The 23,402-nt window shown below is 41.0% G+C and overlaps 2 protein-coding genes across 2 annotated transcripts in view; one reads left to right on the forward strand and one right to left on the reverse strand.

Moving 5' to 3' along the window:
- pdrg1 (p53 and DNA-damage regulated 1) overlaps positions 1–3,909 on the reverse strand; it is a 25,315-nt gene extending 21,406 nt beyond the window's left edge. The window contains exon 1 of the mRNA XM_043710136.1: positions 3,770–3,909. Within this exon, the coding sequence (XP_043566071.1) occupies positions 3,770–3,853 (84 nt within the window). The 5' untranslated portion in view covers positions 3,854–3,909. The remainder of the gene's footprint in view (positions 1–3,769) is intronic.
- A 2,394-nt stretch (positions 3,910–6,303) lies between these two features.
- LOC122559998 (tubulin beta chain-like) lies at positions 6,304–17,386 on the forward strand. The gene is made up of 4 exons (XM_043710137.1): positions 6,304–6,621; positions 8,255–8,363; positions 10,528–10,638; positions 15,965–17,386. The coding sequence occupies exons 1-4, from the start codon at positions 6,565–6,567 to the stop codon at positions 17,026–17,028; spliced, it is 1,341 nt and encodes a 446-aa protein (XP_043566072.1). The 5' UTR covers positions 6,304–6,564; the 3' UTR covers positions 17,029–17,386.
- Positions 17,387–23,402: the final 6,016 nt, after the last annotated feature.

Genomic DNA, 23,402 nt, shown 5'->3' on the forward strand with positions numbered 1-23,402 from the left:
CTTATCAATCTTCAGACCTAACAGTCTCTCCAACACCAATTCCTGGCAAATATAAATTCCCTTAAGTTCTGGTCCTTCAGCCACTGTTACCTCAGGGAGATTGCTTGTGTCTTCCCCAGTGAACACCGATCTGAAGTACCAATTCAATTCTTCTGCCATTTCTTTGTTCCCCGTAATATATTCCCCTGTTTCTGTCTTCAAGGGCCCAATTTTAGTCTTAACCATTTTTTTGCCTTTCACATACCTAAAAAAAGCTTTTCCTATCCTCCTTTATATTATTGGCCAGTTTACCTTCGTACCTGATTTTTTCTCTGCGTATTTCCTTCTTAGTAATCCTCTGTTGTTCTTTAAAAGCTTCCCAGTCCTCTGTTTTCCCACTTATAATCGAGGATGGATTTTTTTTTTGTGAAAAAAAAAGAGGAAATGCTTAACAAAGAAGCAATGCTGTTCAGTAAGCTCAGGGATGATGGGCGAATGGTGATAGTTAGATATCTGCAATGGAATTTTCCGTGACCTCAAGTTTACCAGAATATGGGAGGCTGACCAGGATGAGGATTTCAACAGCAGATGAGCTAAGATAGGAATGAAATTATTGAGGTGGAAATAGACAGCCTTAATGATGAAATAGGTGTGTGGTTGAATACTCATATATGGCCAAATCAATTAAACAGTCCTGTTCATTTGAAGGCAACAGGGACAGCTATGGGTATCACATCAAAGGAGCAGTTTATGGAAAGAACCAAAACCAATGATTTCAGTCTTTGCAGTATTTAATTGGGAAAAAATTTCAAGCAAGCATTCTGATAATTTAGCTGCAGCCTAAGCTTGAAAGAGATTGAAATGGAGGAAAGATTGACAATATATGTACATGTGAAAGCTGATGTGTTTTTGGATGATGTCATGAGGCCAAGTATGTAAATGAATAATAGGAGAAACTGAAGGACAGATCAAGCAGATTTGTCTTGGTGATGACAGATTTGAAAGACTGGACGTCAAGGGAGAAAACTGTAAACAATCTTAGCTAACATGGGTAAGGAAGAAGGTGCAACAGTTCAGTTGGAATTGTTCAAGAAGTTAGTCTCATGGACAAGTTGAGCTTGGAGAGGCCATGATGGGAGACAGGAGAAAAACTGGGAAGGAAGCAAATTCAGGGCTTGAGAATAGGCTGCATATGTTGCAGTTTTTCCCAAAAGAGAAAAAAGTGGCAGAGGCAGGTAATCAAATGATCTCAATCTTAATGTTGAAAAATCCATAAATTTGTCACAGTCATTGCAGTTGAAAGCTAAGGAAACAGTTTACAGTAGAGAAAAGTAGCTGGGAGTTATCTATTAGCTCCAAGATTACCCTGGAGTAAGCAGCTTTCTGAAAACAGCAGAATGAGATATCTGGTCCAGCTCAATCTAGTGGTAAATGACTCAACAAGGTTTCAGCCATAGTACTCATGCCTCAGACCATAAGGTGCAGCAACCTACTGAGTCTGGTCCACCATTTGATCATGGCTGATACGTTTCTCAACTCATTCTCCTGCTTTCTCTCTATAACTCTTGATCCCCTTACCAATCAAGAACTAATCTTAAATACACTCCATGATTTGGCCATCACAGCTTTTTGCAGCAATGAGTTCCACAGATTAATAAACCTTGACTGCAGAAATTCCTCCTCATTTCAGTTATAAAGAGTTGTCCCTTTAATCTGAGATTGTGGCCTCAAATTCTAGTCTGTTCTTACTAGTGGAAACATCTTCTCCACATCCACTCTATCCAGACTTCTCAGCATCCTCTAAGTTTCAGTGAGTTCCACCCTTCATCCTTCTAAACTCCATTAAGTTCAGAGCAGTGTCCTCAACCACACCTCATAATAACAAGCCCTTCATCCCTGGGATCACTCTCAGAAACTTCCTCCGGACACTTCCGATGTCAGCACATGCTTCCTTAGCTAAGCGGCCCAAAACTGTTCACAATATTGCAAATATGGTCCGACTATGGCCTTATACAGCCTCAACAATGCATCTCTGCTCTTCTGGAAGTAGACAGACTTGCAACTACAATCACGAGCCCCTCATTTAGGGAAGAGTAGAAATTAATCAAGGCTTTTCCTGTTATCCAATGCATTATGCTTTTCTGATGAGAAATATTTCTCAAAGTCCAGTTAATGGCCCTTTTAGCTGATACCTCCATTAGTGTAATAACCTAGAGAAACGGTGCATCTTTGATTTGTCTTAATTATTTCTTTTGTGTATTTTCTATTGTATATTTTTAAATTTGTAATTAAAATGGCATCAGAGTATGGAAAATTAAACACTTTTCATTATTTCCCTAAATACAAGTAATAATAAATTAGTATATACTATACTAAATGCTAGCATTGCATTAGCCTTCCTAACTGCAAATTGAACCTGCATGATAACCTTCAGAGAATCTTGAACTTGGACTCCTAAGTCCCTTTGCACTTCAGATTAGGAAACAGAGATGAGAGCTGTGCCAAGCATGTGGCCAGGATTAGACAGAGTAATGATTTTAATGGGGCCAAGGGCACAAAAGCTAGAGATGAAGGGGGTGACTGAAGCATTACGGTGACCAGACAGGCAGAGGTAGATGTTCAGGGATTTAAGAGTTAATTTAATTGTGAGGATCCCTTTCCCCATGGCAAGATACACATAGGTTCTTTTTTCCTGTGATTCGTACACACTTGATGCAACTGCAGTATGCTAATTTCTGTGAACAACCGAAATTTATTAAGCACAGTACAATACAAGCTTTCTGGAAAAACCCTTTAATGCATTTCGCAAGGCTTGCGAAACCATGTCAAATGATCTCTCTGAACAAAAGAACAGTTCTTCCTTTATACAAAATCTTTACATCATAGTCAGTAATGCCCACAAGACAACCCCACAGTTACATACCATTCAAGACACAATGCAGTGACATCATTTCCAGAAACAATATAACATAAATCATCCCTTAATGGTCAAATCTGTTGTGAACCATTTTTCAAATGTAGCGAGTAGTCAAAATTCCAACTGAAGTTTTCTACTGGTTTCTGCATAGGGGATGATAATGTAAATTCACTCTGAATAACTTGGAAATGGCCATGTAAATGGCTCATTCCTGAAGAAGTGCTCATGCCTGAAATGTCAATTCTCCTGCTCCTTGGATGCTGCCTGACCTGCTGCACTTTTCCAGCAACACATTTTCAGCTCTGATCCCCAGCATCTGCAGTCCTCACATTCTCCTAAATGGCTCTGAATGGCAAGGGATGGCAATATAAATTCCTTACATTCTACCTGTAAGACAGAGACATCCCAGCCCAGCCTGAACATCCAATTTCCTGCAGGTCAGCAGAGCAAATTGAACCTTTAATATATCATTAGGCTAGATAGAACAGCAAAGGTATTTCGACCACATTATGACAGCTGGCTTTTGAAGTAATGAATAATAAGTGGTTCGTAGAGTTTACAGCACAAGCCATTACTCGGTCTATTACTCCAATAACTCCCAAGGCAGTTGGTACTCAATAGAGCAATGTCACGCTGGTGCAAGTCGAAGCTGCTGTCTGGAATTTGAAGACAACAATGCTCGGAGATTTCTGACCCTGCAGCTGACCCGGTCTATATCTATCCTGGGTAGGCTGACATTGAACACAAACACATTTGGAGACGGCCCTGTGCCCAGTAGGGACACTTGGTCCAGCAGTAAGCGCAGTATGGGCACGGGCATCAAGGGCCTAGGATCCAAATCAGCCTAACCCGAAACGCAATCCAGCAGTGTACCTGCTGTTTATCGGCCAACAAACTCTCCGCCAGCTCTTCCACTTCAGTCAGGTACTTCATCAACAGCTCCGGCTTCCGCGCCATCTTCAGCCTGAACCAACTTCCAACCGTCTCCGTCTGGGCTGTCAATCAACATCCCTCCTCCTGTTTCATTGGCCTGTTTTGCCCGGATATCCCAGTAGTGATTGGCGAATATGTTGCCAATCAACGGTATCCCCGCCTGCAGTTGTGACGATAACTCAACCGCGCAGCATCCTGGGAGTTGTAGTCCTTTCTGGGCAGATGCCCTGACCATTCCTCCCAAATGATCCAGTCCAGCATTTATGTTCTACAGGAGCCGTCCTGTCTGTACTTTTCTCTCTTTCTACCCTATGTGTTTCTCTGGCTTCACCTTCGTCAAGGTTATAGGCGGAGGTGTGGGAAGTGGAGGAGAACTTCAACTACAATATATGGCGGCACGTTCCTCGTTTTAGCCACTCAATGGATGAAAGAGTTACTCCTGAAATCTTTGTTTTATTTAAACACGAGAATACTGAAAAAACTGATTGTCTACGGAGATGGAAAGCGTTAACGCTTCAAGTCCGGTACTGGAGGGTTTGAATTATGAGAGGATGGATATGCTGGGATTTTTTTTCCCCGTGGAGTATAAGGCTGGGGGGTGACCTTATAGAGGTTAATCAAATTGTGAGAGGCATAGGTTAGGTGAATAGCTAAGGACTTTTCTTCAAGGTAGGGGAGTCCAAAACTAGAGGTGTGGAAGGGTTAAAGGTGAGAGGCAAAAGATTTAAAAAGGACCTGAGGGACAACTTTTCCTCACAAAAAAATAGTGCATTTATGGAAACAGCTGCCAGGGAAAGTGGTAGAGGTATGCAGAATTACAAAATTCAAAAATTATTTGGATGGTACATGGATAGGAAAGTTTTTTTCAGAGGAATATGGGCCAAATACATGCAAATTGGACTATTTCAGTTTAGGAAACCTGGTCAACATGGACGAATTGGGCCAAAGGATCTGTTTCTGTGCTGTATGACTACTCTTATTCGATTATTTACATGCTGCTGCATAACATCCGAAAAGGTGTTATCTTATACTTATCAAGGTTCAGTATGGATTTCAAATAACTTTTCCAACTTTTCAAACTATACCTCTTGAAATAAAGCCTGATGTTTGAATTTCTTATTTTATTGCCTTGCTGACCCATGGCACAACTTTAGCAATTTGTGTATTTGTACCTTAAGTAACCTACCCAGACTGGCGCCTTCAAAGTCATAACTGATCTCCCAATTCATCCTACCAAGCATTGGTAGGAGTGCATCTGAATTACGTGTGACTTTTTGGTCGCACTTAAGAAAAGTTATCATTATATTAGAAGCAATTCTGATAAAGTCCACTCAACTCAGACCTGGAATGAGGCTATTATCATATGAGGAGAAGTTGAGCTGTGTAGGTAGCATCCATTGGACTTTAGAAGAATGGGAGGTAATAATATAGATATGTAAGATCCTAAGGGAATTTGACAGGGTGGATTCTGAAAATGTATTTCTGCTTGTCGAAGAGAACTAGGGGATATGGTTTCAAAACTAAGACAGAGGTGAATAGGACTTTTTTGAACTCTTGAGCATTGTGGGTATGTGAAAGTCATCCCTATAGTATGGTAGAGGCTGGATCATTTGAACATTTTTAAAGGTAAGGTGGAAACATTCTTCAGTAACAAAAGGGTCAAACAATTTTGGGAAGCAAAGAGGTAAGTGGAATTAGGGCAACAATCAGATCAGCCATGATCTTATAAAATATCAAACAGAGTTAAGGCCCTGTTCCTGACTAATTTGTATGTTCTTATTTATGCTCATATTGTATCACCTCACATTTATCTGTGCGGACCCTCATTTGCCAATTACATAATAATTCTGCAAGTTCGTATATTTCACTGCAGTCCCTCTTTATTTTAACTACACTGCCTAATTTGGTGTATATTACAAATGTAAGGTATTATTCTTTGCCCTTTCATTCTGCAGTGTAAAGAGACCACACCTTGAGTGCTTTGAGGAGAGAGTGATTTGGTACATATTGCTTATAATTTAGAAGAATGAGAAGTGATCTATTGAACATAATCCTAAAACTCAATTGAAATGCTAGTTGCTGGAATTATTTTACCCTAACTGGGTGAGTCTAGAGTAGTTTTAGAATAAGAGGTGGGAAATTTAAGACTGAGATTAGGAGAAGTGTATTCCTTCAATGGATTGTTAATCTTTGAAATCTTCACCTTAACAGCGCGCATGCTCAGTCCACGAAGAATCAAATCAGAGATCCATTGATTACTGATTAGTCAAGAGATATTTGGAGAGCGTGGGGAGGTGGAACGTGGGCAAATAGTTCATCCATTTGATCGTAGTCAATGGCACAGTAGGTTCGTGAAGCTGATTTAATCTACTCCGGCTCCTATTTCTGAAATTCTAGGTTTAGTTCATGATACTGTGAGGCAACTACATCTCCCAGAGTGCACAAGGTTGGACACTTTATAAAATCGGTGGCCGAAGGAGGCGCTTCGCTAATGTGAGCCGGGAGCTGTAGAGCAGTGTCTTAGCGGTAGTTGCAGAGCTCCATCCTAACGGCGAGCCCTCCGCAATATTGACACCCTTCTGCAGCAAACAAAAAAGCGAACTTTACAGCTGTCCGCAAGCGCACCATTCCCCGCAGCATATGTTAAGCGATCAAACATCTGAGTTTTTCTTTTAATTGATCGTGGGGTATCTACCAAAAGAAACAAGAGTCCCCTAAAAAGAGCAGGAGCAACAATGAGGGAAATTCTACACATCCAGGCTGGACAATGCGGGAACCAGATCGGAGCCAAGGTAAGAAATCCACCACTAACCACATTCAAATCATTTCTGTTCCTAAAAAAAAATGCAAATCATTTCTGTCAATCGAAATGATCTTATAAAATGCTACTCAGCTATGTCCCATCAAGGAAATGAAACCACGCCCTTTCTACACTGCTTTAAACCGTTAGGATTTCATTCCATCTGACATAATCTGACAATTCGCATTGAGACTGCATCATATGGTGTATTTTCCAGCTGGTGCAGCTGTTTTTTTTCCTGGAGAAAAGGGATTCTGCTTAAATTGCTAGGTTTGTGTCTGCAAGTGGGGCTGTGTGAGGAGTAGGACATGCGCACAGGCTGCTGCTGACAGGCTTGCTCGCCTCGCTCTCTATTCCTTTGTCTACTCCACAATTCGACAGAGAAGCGGCCGGTTCTCATTCCCATCTCAATCAAAGCCTCTCACTCTGGGAACCAAGCCTTGGCTCAATTTGAAGCAAACACGGGGATCGATCTTGGGTTTTTTTTAAATCAAAGTTTGGTTTTCCAGGATACTCCCAAATTCCTGAGGTCATGCAAAGCTTTATTTCTCCCCCCCCCCCCCCGCATAAAGCAGGAGTTTCAAGGAAAAAAGGCTCAGCAGACCAATAATATTTTTTTACAAGTCAAATTGTTCCAGCGTTCATAAATGGTTTTTTTGTATGTTTGCAGCATAGTATAATAATTAGCTACCCGATGTCCCCTCCTCCCCCTTGAGCGGGTAGTTGCGTTTTATGGGGTAATCGGTTCCATTCTTCCTCCACCCGGGTTTGAGTCTGTTCTGCTTTGGATCTGTTCTACTGCTGAGTCTGCAATATGTGAGGAATCTCCTGCATTCTCCGGTAGCTGGTCCTTTCCCAGTCAGTCCCAGAAAGATGAAGTCTCTCGGGGTTACAAGAGGAAGCCGCTGGCTTTCCCCCGGGAAAGCTCCCATACAGACAGGAAACTGCGGGAGTGGGGTATCCAGCTGTCACATGCGAATGAAGGGTTCACTGATTCCCAATCGAATGTTATATTGAGTGCTGTACGCCTAGGGGTTTGTGTGAGTTGACAAGGAAAACACTCTTATCGTCTCCCTGCTGGTGGAGGGAATCATTCCATTGTACCCCATTCACTGTCGGCTCTATTCTGTCGATGTGCAGCTAAAAAGGGTGTGGTTTATATAGACCGTCACAAACCCCTCAACTTCAATGGCCTGCGCCCTTCACCATATCTGCCTGTAATTGTTCCAGACCGCATCGCATGCGTGCAGACACGTCCAAGAATAAGGTGAGTAATAATTATCTCATTCAGACTGGGCATTCATCATCAAGCTTTATCAATTAAAACGCTGCATATTCGACCAATAATTTTTCACTTTTCGCAGAAGATCGGGGAGTTATTCCGGATGTTTTGACCAATATTTATCCCTCCATCAATTTCAGGGAAGCAGATTATCTAATAATTTCACATTACCTTTGTAGGAGCTTTCAGTGGACAACTCGATTGCACTGTTCCTACATAAGTGACCATACTTCAAAATCACTTCACTGGCACTCTTAAATGTGATTGTGAAAGAAGCTACACAAATGCGAGTATTTTCCTTACATTTGTGAATGAACTTGTGCTTGTTAATCCATGTTCATAGTTTTGGGAGGTGATCAGCGACGAACATGGAATTGATCCTTCGGGAAGTGCCCGTGGTGAAAGTGGTATACAGCTGGATAGGATCAACGTCTATTACAATGAAGCAGCCGGTAAGGAATCCCGCCACCCAGAGGATTTGATGTTGTCTATGCAACTGTCCATTGCACTGACTGAAAGTTTGAGGGGGAGAGAACCCAAGCACAAAGGTGTTGATCTTTTTGGAGAGAATCATTGATCCCGTAGAACCATTGAGTAAGCTACAAATTATTAAAGATCTATGGGGTTAGTTGCTGTTCCATGCTGAGACAGCACGCCACTTTTATTTCACTTTTAACTGTTTGCTCTTAATTTCTCAATCTGACAGATGTGGTCTGCTGCACTGCCGTCTTTGATAGTCACCAGATTTCTACACTTAAAAGCTTCAGTCCCTGTTCTTTAAACTTCTAGGGTCTGAAAAATTGGTTTAAAAAATGCTGTCTGATTGGAGTAAAATAGCTGCTGTTTCAATGGCAAAAAAATCCATCGTTGAGGGACAGCCTTTTCTAAACCTTAAGAGATGAGTACTTTTCAAAAAGCTAAGTCTAAAGGCTGATAATTCAGACAAGAATGCAAAGTAGAAATGAAATATCAAGCTAAGTAAAAAAAAATCACAAACAGGATCTTGGATACTCTTGAGTTTTGCCATTTCTCTGCTCACCCATTCATTTTAACAGGCATGGACAGACGATTGTGGGCTGCTGAGTGCATCAGAAGATTATGATCTTGCTTAGAAATTAAAATCAGAATTTAAAAGTAGATAGCAAAAGAGGGAAGAGAAACAGCTGACTAAGAAGTAAAACAAAATGGTAACTTAACAAAGGCAATAGATAGATTAGGAAGTAAGGGATGAAAGTAGTCAATCAAATGTGACACTTGTATACCACTGCCAGATATATTCCAAGTAAAACAGAGGGATGAGAAGAATACATTTTAGTTCAGTATATGATGGGTAATAAAAGCAAAATGCTGGGAGTACTCCAATAGATTTGGATGTGTATGAAAGAAAGAGTTAATATTTGAAGCTGATGGCCTTTTTTCCAGAGTTTTCAAATACAGCAACAGATGACCAGGAGATCCTGGATTTATGATACCAAAGAATTAATGATATTAAGAACACATCTTGAGGAAGTAGTATCCTTAAGATGAAGGAAAGGAGTATTACAAAGGGTTCGGATTTAAAACCACACCAACTTTGAAGGGAGAAGGAAGTAATTGGTAAGAATAGGATAGAGGAAATTATTTGCTGATACATTGGTCAACCAATAGCTGGATCTATTAACGGTATGTGTTAATACTTCACACTCTCTCATCAAGAATCAGACATTTATGTCACAGGAGACTATTTAGCCCATTGTTTCTGTACTGGCTCTTTACTGCATCAATCCAAAATAAATACAATTATACGCTTTCTCCTCATCTTTCCCTGCCTTGTAATATCTCTGGGACACCCGGACCAACCAACCCAACCACCCTGTAGCTCAACATTTCAATTCCCCCTCCCACTCCACCAAGGATATGCAGGTCTTTGGACTCCTCCATCGTCAGACCACAGCAAAACGACGGTTGGAGGAAGAACGCCTCATCTTCCGGCTAGGAACCCTCCAACCACAAGGGATGAACTCGGATTTCACCAGTTCCCTCATTTCCCCTCCCCCCAGTTCTCCTGTTCCCTAGATGCTGCCTGACCTGCTGCGCTTTTCCAGCAACACATTTCCATTTTTGTAATATCTCTAGTCTGTCTTAAATACTGGAAGAGACCATTAAATATTTATTTAACTTTGTTGGAAGCTTTAGGCTGGGTTTAATGGAAGCAATATGGATCTAATCTTCTGGCTCAAAGAGCTCTGAGTTGCCTCTGTTCATGTAGGCCTTCCCCATTAAACAATAAGCATGTAAGTGGTCGATAAGTTATTCTGGGATCAAAGGAGAATGTCCTGACGGCAGCTGGCCACTGAGGCCAGAAACTCTTCATTGCTTGGCAGTATCCTGGGAAGTGATGGCATGATGTGTGTTGCTATGGTGAAGGATGGTGTTTGTTTGACATTAATTGCCTTATTATCGACTTCAAATGGCAGTGTGAGGCTGTCCTTCATCAGAGCAGAGGCAGGAAGGTCGCTGGGCTTCCACCCATCTACCGGATTAAATGATCCTCACCATTAACTCACTATAGAAAACACCATTAAATTCCACTCTTCTTATTTTCTTTAATGTTGCTCTTGTATTTCTCTTTTCCAGGTGACAAGTATGTTCCTCGTGCAATTCTGGTGGATTTGGAACCTGGGACTATGGACTCTGTCAGATCTGGACCATTTGGACAAATATTTAGACCAGATAACTTTGTATTTGGTAGGAATATAGCAGTATAACTTTTTTATTGCATAAGCAAATGCTTCAGTACGGCTGATTGGAATCTATAGATGAAGTAGCTCAGTGTAATTGGACCAAAGATGGAGCCTTTTTTATTTAAGTACTATTCTCCCTTCAAAAATGAGAATTCAGTCCCAGGTTTAATGTGTGCAATCTTCTGTTACTTACCACTCGGAGGTGAATGAGGTGACTGACCCTCGAGCATGTCTCGTCCAGGGAAGGAAATTATGGAAATGGTACTTGAAAGATCATACAATGATTAGGTAGAGTCAATGTGGGTTTATGAAAGGATAATTGTATTTTCTAAAGCAGATTTTGTTTTAAAGGTTAACTACAAGGGTGGATGATCAGGAAACAGTACAAATAGTATATTTAGATTTTGGGTATTATTCATTTTGTTGAAGTACTGAGGCAATACATAGTTTTACTGATCATACAAGGCTAGTTGGAAAGTAGCTGTGTGGAGATCATAAAGAAGCTGAAGAGGGAGAAATGTAGCTTAAGATAGTAAATGAGGTGGTAGATGGAAGAATGCAAATGTATTCACTTTGGTAGGAAGAATAGAAAACCTTTTAAATAGTGAGAAATATTAAATATTGTAATTAAGAAGAATTTGGGTATCCCTTTAACAGTTCTGCAACTACTGATTTGTTCAACCTCACCTTCACTATTTAATCCCCTAGTCCCCATTATTCTCTCTCATTCTGGCCTAAAAAGGCTTTCCACTCTGCTTGCCTAAGTTCAAAGAATACAGACATGAATATATACCACAGGCAACTAATTTAGCCCTTACTGTCAGATGGCCTCCTCCTTCAAGGACCACAATTTCCCCTCCCACGTGGTCAATGATGCCCTCCAGCGCATCTCATCCATTTCCCTCACCTCTGCTGTTGAACCCCACCCTTTCAATCACAAGGACAGAACTCCCCTGGTCCTCACCTTCCACCCCACCCCATACAACACATCATCCTCTGCCATTTCGACCACGTACAAACAGATCTCACCACCAGCGATATATTTCCCTACCCACCCTTATCTGGATTCCACAGAGACCATTCTCTCTGCGATTTCCTTGTAAGGTTCATGCCTCCCATCAATCCACCTTCCACTCCTGGCACCTTCCCTTGCCACCACAAGAGGTGTAAAACCTCTGCCCACATCTCCTCCTTGCCACCATCCAAGGCCTCAAAAGATCCTTCCATACCCAACAGATTTTCTTGCACCTCCACACTGTGTCCTTTCCTTGCGATGTGGTCTCCTGTATGCTGGACAGACAGGACGCCAACTTGCGGAACATTTTAGAGAACATCTCAGGGGACATATACGCTAAACAATCCTACTGCCCTGTGGCCAAAGACTTCAACCCCCGCTCCCACTCTGCCAAGGTCGTGCAAATCCTGGGATGCCTCCACCACCAAATTCTAGCCACCCAACGCCTGAAGGAAGAACAACTTATCTTCTGTCTTGGGACCCTCCAACCACATGGGATCAATGTTGCTTTCACCAGTTTCCCCCACCCCACCTTATTCCAGATCTAATCCTCCAACCCAGCACCGTCCTTTTGAACTATCCGACCTGTCCATCCGCCTTCCCATCTATTCACTCCACCGTCTGCTCTAACCTATCACCGTCAGACTTCATCTATCTATTGCATTCCCAGCTACTCTTTTCTCTCCCCCCCCAATCTCTTCCATCTTTGTCTCCAACAGAAAATGAGGAGCTTATGGATGTCTTGTTAGTATCTTCCGAACACTTGCAATTCCCCAGTTCAACAGGCCATCCACCTCTAAGGCCCAAGCTTCATTCTTGATGTCATTTTACATCTTTCCCTAGTTTCTCTCTCCTCACACCTTCCTGATCTCATCATGTCCATAAGGCCCACCTCTTGCTCCCTCAACCCTTTTTGATCAAATCCGCTAACCCCCACAACTTCCCTTGGACTTATCCTAACTAGTAGAGTGACCAATTTTCTTCTCTGGGTATTGTTCCTCCCTCATGAAATCTGTTGTCATCACTCATCTGAATAAGTCAACCCTTGATCCCACCACCCTTTCAAACTAACTGTCCATCTCCAAGCTCCTGTTCCTGTTCACAGTTGTTTAACATAATGTTACCTCCAAAACCCATGTTCATATATACCAGAGTTTCATGCTTGAATTCTTCCAATCAAGTTCCTGGCCCTACTGCAGTATTGAATCATCTCCTATTATTCTTATAAATGAGTCAGAAACCTTCGTAACTCCTAATGTTTAAATAGTCACTTGTACTGCCATAGAGCCCAGCACTATGAGACAAAAACTGGAGAATACAATTAGGGCAGTGAGAGTGTGTGGACATGGTGGGCCAAATGGTTTCCCTCTGTGTTACAACATCTGAGTCTATAAATGACATCTATGTGATTATAAGAATGTTAAACCTTCTTTCTTTAACCTTCTCTACCTATCTGCAGCTTTTTACACCTTCAACACCTATTCACTGACCTGTAACTGCATTTGCTTAGTTCTGTACTTGTCTAAATTATACAGATTTTTAGTCAGAGTCACAGCATGGAAACTGACCCTTTGGTCCATGCCAAATGAAATCCTAAACAAAATTAGTTCCACCTGCTCCTGGCCCATATTCCTATTCATGTACCTATCCAAATGTCTTTTAAATGTTGTAATTGTACCCACATCCACCACTTCAGGAAGTTCATTCCACCTGTGAGCAACCCTCTGTGATTAAAAAAAAATTGCTTCTCATGTCTTTCTTCAAATCTCTCTTCTCTCTCCTTAAAAATGCGCCCATAGTCTTGAAATCCTCCATCCTAGGGAAAAACAACTATTATTACCTCTATCTATATCTCTCATTATTTTATAAACTTTTATAGGTTGTGTCAACCTTCTATGCTTCAGTGGAAAAAGTCCAGGCTATTCAGCCTTTCTTTATAATTCAAACCTTCTGTATCCGGCCACATCCTGGTAAATCTCTTCTGAACCCTCTCCAGCTTAATAATATCCTTCCTATAACTGGGCAACCAAAACTGGACACAGTATTCCTGAAGAGGCCTCACCAATGTCCTGTACAACCTCAACATGATTTCCCAACTCCTATACTCAAAGGACCGAGCAAGAAGGCGAACATACCAAATATCTTTTTAACCACCCTATCTGTATGTGATGCAAACTTCAAAGAATTATGTACCTGCTATTCTACAACACTCAAAAGGTCCTACCATTAATTGTGTAGATTAAAGTGGCGCTGGAAAAGCACAGCAGGTCAGGCAGCATCCGAGGAGCACCACTCTAATCTAGACTCTGGTTTCCAGCATCTGCAGTCCTTGTTTTTCGCCATTAATTGTGTAAGCCCTACCCTTGTTTGTACCAAAATGCAATACCTCACTTTATCCAGATTGAACTCTATCTGCCATTTTTCAGCCCATTGACTCATCTGATAAAGATCCCTTTGTAATCTTAGAAAACCTCTTCACTGTCTATTATGCTACCCATTTTGGTGTCATCTGCAAACTTACTAACTATGCCTTCTATATTCTCATCCAAATCATTTATATAAATGACAGACAAAACAAGACCCAGAACTGATCTCTGTGGAATACCGCTAGTGGCAAGTCTCCAGTCTGAAAAACAACCCTCCACCACTTGTCTCCTGCTGTTAAGTCAATTATGCATCCAACTGGCGAACTTACCCTGAATCCCGTATGACCTAATGTTACTAATTAGTCTATCATGCGGAACCTTGTCAAAGGCTTTACTAAAATCCAAATGAACAACATCTGCTCTGCCATCATCAATCTTTTTGTTACCTTCCTCAAAAGACTCAATCAAGTATGAGAGACATGAACCTTTCCTTTTTTGCCTCTAAATGTCCATAAATCTTATCTTTTATAATCATCCCCAACAATGTACCCACATCCAAAGTCAGACTCAGGTCTATAGTTACCTGGTTTCTCCTTACAACCTTTTTTTAAACAAAGGTACAACATGAACCACCCCCCAGTCATCAGGCACCTCACCTGTAGTTAAAGATGAGTAAATATTTATGCAGCTCCTGTACAGAGCTGAAAATGTGTTGCTGGAAAAGCGCAGCAGGTCAGGCAGCATCCAAGGAGCAGGAGAATCGACGTTTCAGGCATGAGCCCTTCTTCAGGAAGAAGGGCTCATGCCCGAAACGTTGATTCTCCTGCTCCTTGGATGCTGCCTGACCTGCTGCGCTTTTCCAGCAACACATTTTCAGCTCTGATCTCCAGCATCTGCAGTCCTCACTTTCTCCTTGCAGCTCCTGTACACCCCAGATGTTCCCCAGAGATCTCTTTTTGCCCCTGTAGTTCTCATGCTGTCCTCAGCAACATCATCTTTTGACACAGTTTGTTTTCATATGTAAACAGATTACACTACTCTCCCCCACACCCCTTTCTCAGCTACTACACTAGTGCTAAATTATAAGACTGCTTGTCTCAGGTGAGCACAAACTTCCACCAATCGCTCATTGGGAGGAATTAGGTGAATGCCTTTGATTTCTGTTCTCAACGCCAACCTTCTGTATTTCAACAGCTGGGGCTGAACCAGACCTTAGTGATATTAGTTTTTGATCAAAAATCTATGATCATTAAGACTATTTTTACCTCTGCAACAGTGCCAAGTTATACCCCTGACCCTTGCTCACCTGTTACTGAAACCCCCTCATCCATGTCCTTGATATCTTTAAACCCAACTATTCTAAGGCTTCCCAAATTCTTTAAACCTGGGGTAATTCAAAATTCTGCTGTCCTTCTCCTTGCACTAAGTTCCATTCACCCATCACTTCTACATTTGCATTAGCTCCTGGTCAAGTACTGTCTCAATTTAAAAATTCTTGTTCATTTCAAAGACCTCCTTGGCTGCCTTCATTTCTGTAATCTCTTGAGGAACACAATTTACAAAGCATCTGCCCTCATCCAATTCTGACTTCCTGAGCATCCCTAATTGGAATTTCTCCACCATCATTGGCTGTTCAACATCTATGCCTCACTTTTTTTTTTCCCCTCCAGATTCTCCTTAAAGCCTATCTCTCTTGCTATTTGTATTTGCTGTTCATGTTGCATATATGATAGGTAATCATATGAGTCAGGCAAAAAGGACTGTTGGCTTCTGCGGAATTGTACTACCGTGTGCAAGGAAGACCTGAAGAAAATCAACCCTTCAAACATAATATTTTCAACATAGTAGTAATCAGAAATAAAAATGATTGTATAAAAATTAGTTTCGGAGCAGAAAAGCTTTGAATGGCATTGTAACACGTACTTTTGCATGTACTGTCTTTCTTCTAGGTCAAAGTGGTGCTGGAAATAATTGGGCCAAAGGTCACTACACTGAGGGAGCTGAACTGGTGGATGCAGTGCTTGATGCGGTGAGGAAGGAGTCTGAAAGCTGTGACTGTTTACAGGGATTCCAGCTCACTCACTCTCTGGGTGGTGGTACTGGCTCTGGGATGGGCACCCTCCTCATCAGTAAGATCCGGGAAGAATACCCTGACCGTATCATGAACACATTCAGTGTGATGCCCTCACCTAAAGTTTCGGACACTGTGGTGGAGCCATACAATGCTACCCTGTCTGTCCATCAGCTGGTGGAGAACACAGACGAGACATACTGCATTGACAATGAAGCCCTTTATGATATCTGCTTTCGTACCATGAAGCTGACCACTCCCACATACGGAGACCTTAATCACTTGGTCTCTGCAACCATGAGCGGAGTTACCACATGCCTTCGCTTTCCTGGACAACTCAATGCTGACCTTCGCAAGCTGGCAGTGAACATGGTGCCCTTCCCTCGGCTCCACTTCTTCATGCCAGGCTTTGCCCCACTAACCAGCCGTGGCAGCCAGAATTACAGAGCACTCACTGTGCCAGAGCTAACCCAGCAAATGTTTGATGCTAAAAATATGATGGCAGCTTGTGACCCGCGGCATGGACGCTACTTGACCGTTGCTGCCATATTCCGAGGCCGGATGTCCATGAAAGAAGTAGATGAGCAGATGCTGAATGTTCAGAACAAGAACAGCAGTTACTTTGTGGAGTGGATTCCCAATAACGTTAAGACAGCTGTCTGTGACATTCCTCCCCGGGGCCTCAAAATGTCCTCTACCTTCATCGGCAACAGCACTGCCATTCAGGAGTTGTTCAAGCGAATCTCTGATCAGTTCACTGCCATGTTCCGTAGGAAGGCCTTCTTGCACTGGTACACTGGAGAGGGGATGGATGAGATGGAGTTCACTGAAGCTGAGAGCAACATGAATGACCTGGTATCAGAGTACCAACAGTATCAGGATGCTACTGCAGATGAACAGGAAGAGTTCGAAGAAGAAGAGGGAGATAATGATGAAGCATAGGTATGGTGGGATCATCAAGAAGCCTCTCTATTGGAGAGAAAGTTGTTTTGAGTCAACTATTGAATTCTGCTGATTCTTCCAGCCATTTAATTAAGAAGACATTGTGATGCTAATGGAAATGGAATTCCTTTTTGAAGGTTTGTGTGTGTGGTTTAATATGATCTGTAGTTTTAAAACAATAGTGCCCACAGTAGGCTATGTTCTGAAATTCAACTTTATGAACTGGCCTGAAAAGTCTTATCCTGCAGCTGCTGAACCTGTCTGAGTACCTTGTTTTAGTTTGTTAAGAAAAAGTGAGGTCTGCAGATGCTGGAGATCAGAGCTGAAAATGTGTTGCTGGAAAAGCGCAGCAGGTCAGGCAGCATCCAGGGAACAGGAGAATCGACGTTTCGGGCATAAGCCCTTCTTCCTGAAGAAGGGCTTATGCCCGAAACGTCGATTCTCCTGTTCCCTGGATGCTGCCTGACCTGCTGTGCTTTTCCAGCAACACATTTTCAGCTCTGTTTTAGTTTGTTAGATTGGTAATTTGTGTGCTTCTAAATAAAGATACCTTGTCAGTTCTGGTGTTGACATACAGCCTTTTAAACTCCTTTACTGATTGTTTTACGGGCTTTCAGGCAGTAAAACAATCTCTAAAATGGGAAGCAGATTGCAGATTGGCAACTGCAACAAGGAGGGCAGTGAGAGATTTGCCCTTCATTCATTAAAGTACTAGTATGATCCCTTTTTACTTGCAGACTATTTTGTTTATTTTCTCTCTTCAGCTGAGATAAAGTAAGGATACTTCTAAAAACTATTAAATGTAACAATCGGGCACTATAGCTTTAGATGTAGTCAGTTGTTTTAAAAAGGAAATGTAATTAATAACAAAACCTTCCCTAGAAGAGTAGCATAAAGCACTGTTCAGTAATAAGTGTTGAGATCAGATGGTGTTATGTTGATTTGAGATGCAGAGGTAGACCTTGGAACAGAGGTTTTCAACTCCATGAACTGCCAAAGAGCCCTCAACAGGTTCATACAGCTCTTTCTGGATCGGTGATTGTTCTCTATATTGCATGCCTATCTAAGTTTGTCTTTCTGCGATGTTTGTACTGTGAAAATCAAATCATTCAAATAAATCAATACAACTTCTTTCTTTGTTTTTTTTCTTCTCCAGCTGATTAAAGGGTACTGACTGTAACTACAGTTGCTTGCTTTTACCAAAATTGAGTCAGAGTGGAGAAACATGGGGAATGGCAAAAAGTTCAATCAAATCAAAACCATGATTCCTTTCTGCTGATAAAAATCTGGATATACAGCACCTTGATACTGATCCAGAAATGAAATAAAAGGCCTTTTAATTTTAAAAGTTATTTTGAGGTGCAATTATGTAGATAAATGCAGCAGCCATTTTGTATGCATTGAAATGCAGAGAATGACAATGAATTGAATGTCTGAGTTATCTCCTTTTAGACATGGGTTCATCAATCAAATCTTGCATACTCAGGAGTCCATTTGGGCCATTGTGTCTGTGCTGGCTGTTTCAAAGAACTGTAATTTATTCACATGTCCCAATCTTTTCTCCATTTTTGTATAAATTGAGAATGCTCTTCAAGTACATGTTCAATCATCTTTTGAAAGATGGTATGAAATCTTGTTCCATCGTTCTTCTAGCCAATTATTTATCATTTATGACCTCTGGTTACCAAGTCTTTTATTACAGATGCAATACCTGATACTCCAACAGAGGCCTAAATAGATTTATAAAGGTTTAGCATGACTTTTCTAAAGACATAGAACAGTGGAACACAGGATTTTTGTATTCAGTGACACAAAAGTCAAGTCCCTGTAGACTTTCCTGAACGCTTTATTATCTTGCTCTGCCACTGTCAAAGATTCTTCTGCTCATACATTGCTCATGTCTTGCCATCTTGTTTTTTCCATACACTTGCCACTGAACTGTATTAAAATGCATGGCTAAAGAGGGAAGTTGCTCTAAACACCATTAGAATCTCCTATTCTGTTCCAAAAAGTAGACAGAATATTGGAATGCACAAGAGCATTATTCATGTTAGATTATTCTGTTCGTGTTGCAAAACAGAACAAACCACCAAAAACTGCATGAGGACTGTAATGACCCATGCCTTTATATGTATACAGGTATCTAAGAGATTAGAAGAGACCCCTGAAAAACTAGGGTCAACTTGTACACGAGGTATTTGAAAAATAGCAGCATTTTTGGCCAAAAATAAGGGGTTTACTTATATGAGAGATTGACCTACACATGAGTATATATGGTAGTTTATTTTAGAAATTTCTAAACGGACTACAAAGTAGACAGGTGGCAACTAAGATGTTAAGGGTGACATTTTCTTCTTTGGTCCAACCATTATGAGACTTAGCTTAATGTTGTTACATTGTTCATTACACTTCAGAGATTCTGTAGCCTTATCTAGAACATTGATATTGATAGGGCAGCACGGTGGCTCAGTGGTTAGCAATGCTGCCTCACAGCACCAGGAACCCAGATTCAATTCCAGCCTTGAGCAACTGTCTGGGTGGAATTTGCACATTCTTCCTATGTCTGCATGGGTTTCCTCCCACAATCCAAAAATGTGCAGGTTAGGTGAATTGGCCATACTAAATTGCCCAGTGTTCAGGGATGTGTAGGTTCGGTGCATTAGTCGGGGGTAAACGTACGGGAATGGATCTGGGTGGATTACTCTTCAGAGTGTCAGTGTGGAGTTGTTGGGCTAAAGGGCCTGTTTCCACGTTGTAGGGACTATATGATTCTATGATATCAGAAATACCTGATTGGAATTCGTACCTCGAGCCAAAATCTAACTTGCTTCTTTGCTCCCTAACAATGGTTATTTGGGTACCTACACATTTCAGTTAGACCAGGAGGAGCCGGGTTCAAACCCATTTCCATTATCTAATCAATTACAGTGGCAATTGATCAGACATTAGAGAGGAGGAAAGTTACCACCTCGTAGAAACTGTGATGTTGGGGATGAGGACTGCAGCAGATTGCAATCTGACCTGCCCCATTATTTTTGATACACTTTATAAGCTCATTTATGAAAAATGGTCAGTTGGGCAAAGAACAACGAGATAGCAGCTCTAACCAAATATGTCTAATCCTTCAGGAAATGCAAAATAAAGTTAATTCAAAAACTAATTCAAAGCTTGCATTAAAGTTCTGATGAAAGGTCAGTGACCTGGAACACATTTTTTCTGTCTCCACAGGTGCTGCTGGACCTGCAGAGTATTTCCAGCATTGTGTATTTCTATTTGATTTCCAGAATCTGCAATTTCTTGCTTTTGAATGGAAGAATTCATCATGGTCTTGGTGTTAAAATGCATTTCTTTATCGGAAGGCAATTCACATACCATAAAGTCATCAAGTAATTTTACCGAGTCTGTGACTATAAGTGAATTGCTGGTTTCATGCAGAAAATATTAGTTGCAATTTCAAAATGAAAACTTCTTTGTGGAGCTGATCTCCTTTATCGATACAGTTTGAAAGTATTTACATTGCAGTGGCTTTTCAATATTGCAATTTACTATTCTTGCTATTGATCCCTTCACTGCTCACTTCCCCATGGGAATGGATGAGAATAAACACCAGCTTTCCTGATCTGTCTAATTTCCTTAGATTCACCCAGCAGAAATTGGACTTATTCCATTGAATGTGCAGTGACTGTTGGTATTGGGACTGTCAGGATGTGTATTTATTGATATGTACAGTATACACATATATAAGTACAAAGGGAGTGGAGTTGGCACAGCGAAATGGCTCTTTCAGAGTCACAATAGATTTTATGCACCTCCTGTGTTGTGACAACTCTGATTCAATTTTATATGTTGTAGTGCATCACCACCATGCCTCTGATTTTGATTTGATTATAAATTAATTTGTTCTCACCTTCACAAAATGAAGCTGCAGAATCTCATCGTTCACAATTTAAATTTGTTTGTGAATGGGACAGACAGGAAAGGCTATTAATCCAGTCATGTCAGTACAGCTGTATCAAATTTCAACAGGCTTAAACTGCAGTAATAATAGAACTTGAGAAACAAACTGAGATCTTGAGTTGTGACAGCTGTTACCCCAGCTGCCAAGTCAGTTACTGTAGTGTATAGATTTCCCAAATTATGGAAATGTCAGAAAAACATTCGACACCTCTCTACACCAATTGTAGCAGCCAAAATACTGCACTTGCTAAGACTGGCCAGTGGACAAGGGATGGAACCTAGACTGATCTGTAGTTTCATGGACAGCTGGCTGTTTCCACTAGCTCCAATGTTAATAGTTAGGAAACTCTCACAATTCTGAAATGTCTAATGTACTTCAGGTAAGGAAAACTGTCATTTTTACCTGCTCTGGTCTACATGTGACACCAGACCCATCAGAAATGTGTTGACTCATAACTGCTCTGTGAAATGACCTAACAAGCTATTCAGTTGTGTCAACTGCTAAAATGTCTCAAAAAAAGAAATGAAACTGGATGGGCCACCTGATACTGACCAAGACACTGAAAATGACACGAGCAGACTCCAGCCTGAAAAGTCTTGCTTACTAACCTGTGGGGTCCAGTACCAAAATTGGAATAACTACTTCATAGGTGAGTCACGCAACATTCTGGCACAGTCATACTCACCATGTCATAATTCTCCCGCAAGGCGACAAAACCTTTTTTCATCTACCCTGTCAAGTCCTATAATAATCTTGTATTTTTTAATAAGGTCATCTCCGATTCTTCTATATTCTAACAAGTACAGCCCCAAACTATTCAATCTCTCCTCAGAAGACCGTTCCTGGTATCAGCCTAGTGAACCTCTTCTGGGCTTGCTGCAATGCTAGTATATCTTTTCTTAAATAAGAAGCTCAAAACAGTTCACAGTATTCCAGCTGTAGTCAGACTACTACCTTTGAGCAAAACTTCCCTATCTTTGTACTTCATTCCCTTTGAAATAAAGGGCAACATTTCATTTGCCTTTCCTAATACCCACTGAATTTTGATGTTCTCTTTTTGTGATTCATGGACAAGAACTCCCAAATCCCTCTCCTCAGTATTCAGCTTCTCTGTTCCTCCAACCAAACTGCATAATTTCACATTACTCCACATTATATTCCATTTGCAAAGCTTTTGCCCACTCAATTAACCTGTCTATAGCCCTCTGTAGACTGGTGGCATCCTCACTGCTTGTCTTCCCACCTATTTTTATGTCACCTGCAAACTTGATTTAGTTCATTCATTTTCTTCATCCAAGTCATTAATACATACTGTATATAATTGTGGCTCCAGCACTGATCCCTGTGGCCCACTTCCAATTACAGATTGCCACCCTGAAAATGCCCCATATCCCAACTGTCCTCTATCAGTTCATCAATCCTCTACACTTACTAAATAGAGTACATTAAATAGACTAATGTACAGAACCAGATCAAATGCCTTCTGAATATTGTATCCACTGATTCCCCTATATCTATCCTGTGTGTTAACTCCTCAAAGAATTCTATTTTCCCTTCATGAAGCCATACTAACAGTGCTTGATCATACTATGTATTTAAGTGTTCTGCAATTACATTCTTTATAATAGATTGTAACATTTTCCCAACAATAGATATTAACTCGTCTGTGCTGACCAGATATTCTAAATTAATCAGTCCAATTTGCCTGCATTTGGCCCATATCTGTCTAATCCATTACTCTTCATATACCCCATCCAGATACCTTTTTAAATGTCATAATTGTGCCAGCCTCCACCACTTCCTCTGGTAGCCTACTCCGTACATAAACCACCCTCTATGTAAAAAAATTGCCTCTTAGGTCACTTTTAAATCTTTCCCCTCTCACCTTATAACTATGCCCTCTTGTTTTGGACTCCCCTTCCCTGAGAAGATGACATGACTTGGCAATTCACCCTATCCACATCCCTCATGATTTTATAAACCTCTAAAGTCATCCCTCAACCTTTGACGCTCCAGGGAAAATAGCCCTAGCTTATTCAGTCTCTCCATATAGCTCAAATGCTTCACATACTTGTAAATCTTTTCTGCGCCCTTTCAAGTTTAACAACATCTTCCCTATTTAAATACAGGTGTTATGTTCTAAGTTTTCCAATCCTATGGCAGTTTTCTAGAATGTAAGAAGATTACTACCAGTGCATCTACTATCTCTGGAGCTGCTTACATCAAATATTCATTGGTCTTTAGCCCCATGAAATTTCCTAGAACATTTTAGCTATTGATAGTTATTATATTTATTTCCTCCCCACCTTTTTCCCTGGAATATTTAGTAATTTTGGAATGCTGTTTGTGTCTTCTGCGTGAAGACTGAGCAGAATATTTGTTCAACCCTTCTGTAGTGTTCAGTCTAATTTTCCAA

Source organism: Chiloscyllium plagiosum, chromosome 20 (genome assembly GCF_004010195.1).
Source record: "Chiloscyllium plagiosum isolate BGI_BamShark_2017 chromosome 20, ASM401019v2, whole genome shotgun sequence".
Lineage (NCBI taxonomy): Eukaryota > Metazoa > Chordata > Chondrichthyes > Orectolobiformes > Hemiscylliidae > Chiloscyllium > Chiloscyllium plagiosum.

What these genes read in the sequence shown, in the direction of transcription:
- LOC122559998 (XM_043710137.1), top strand. Translation starts at nt 6,565, where the DNA reads ATGAGGGAAATTCTACACATCCAGGCTGGACAATGCGGGAACCAGATC. An exon ending in CTATTACAATGAAGCAGCCG is followed by an intron (nt 8,364 to 10,527) that starts GTAAGGAATCCC and finishes TCTCTTTTCCAG; the next exon opens with GTGACAAGTATGTTCCTCGT. An exon ending in ACCAGATAACTTTGTATTTG is followed by an intron (nt 10,639 to 15,964) that starts GTAGGAATATAG and finishes TCTTTCTTCTAG; the next exon opens with GTCAAAGTGGTGCTGGAAAT.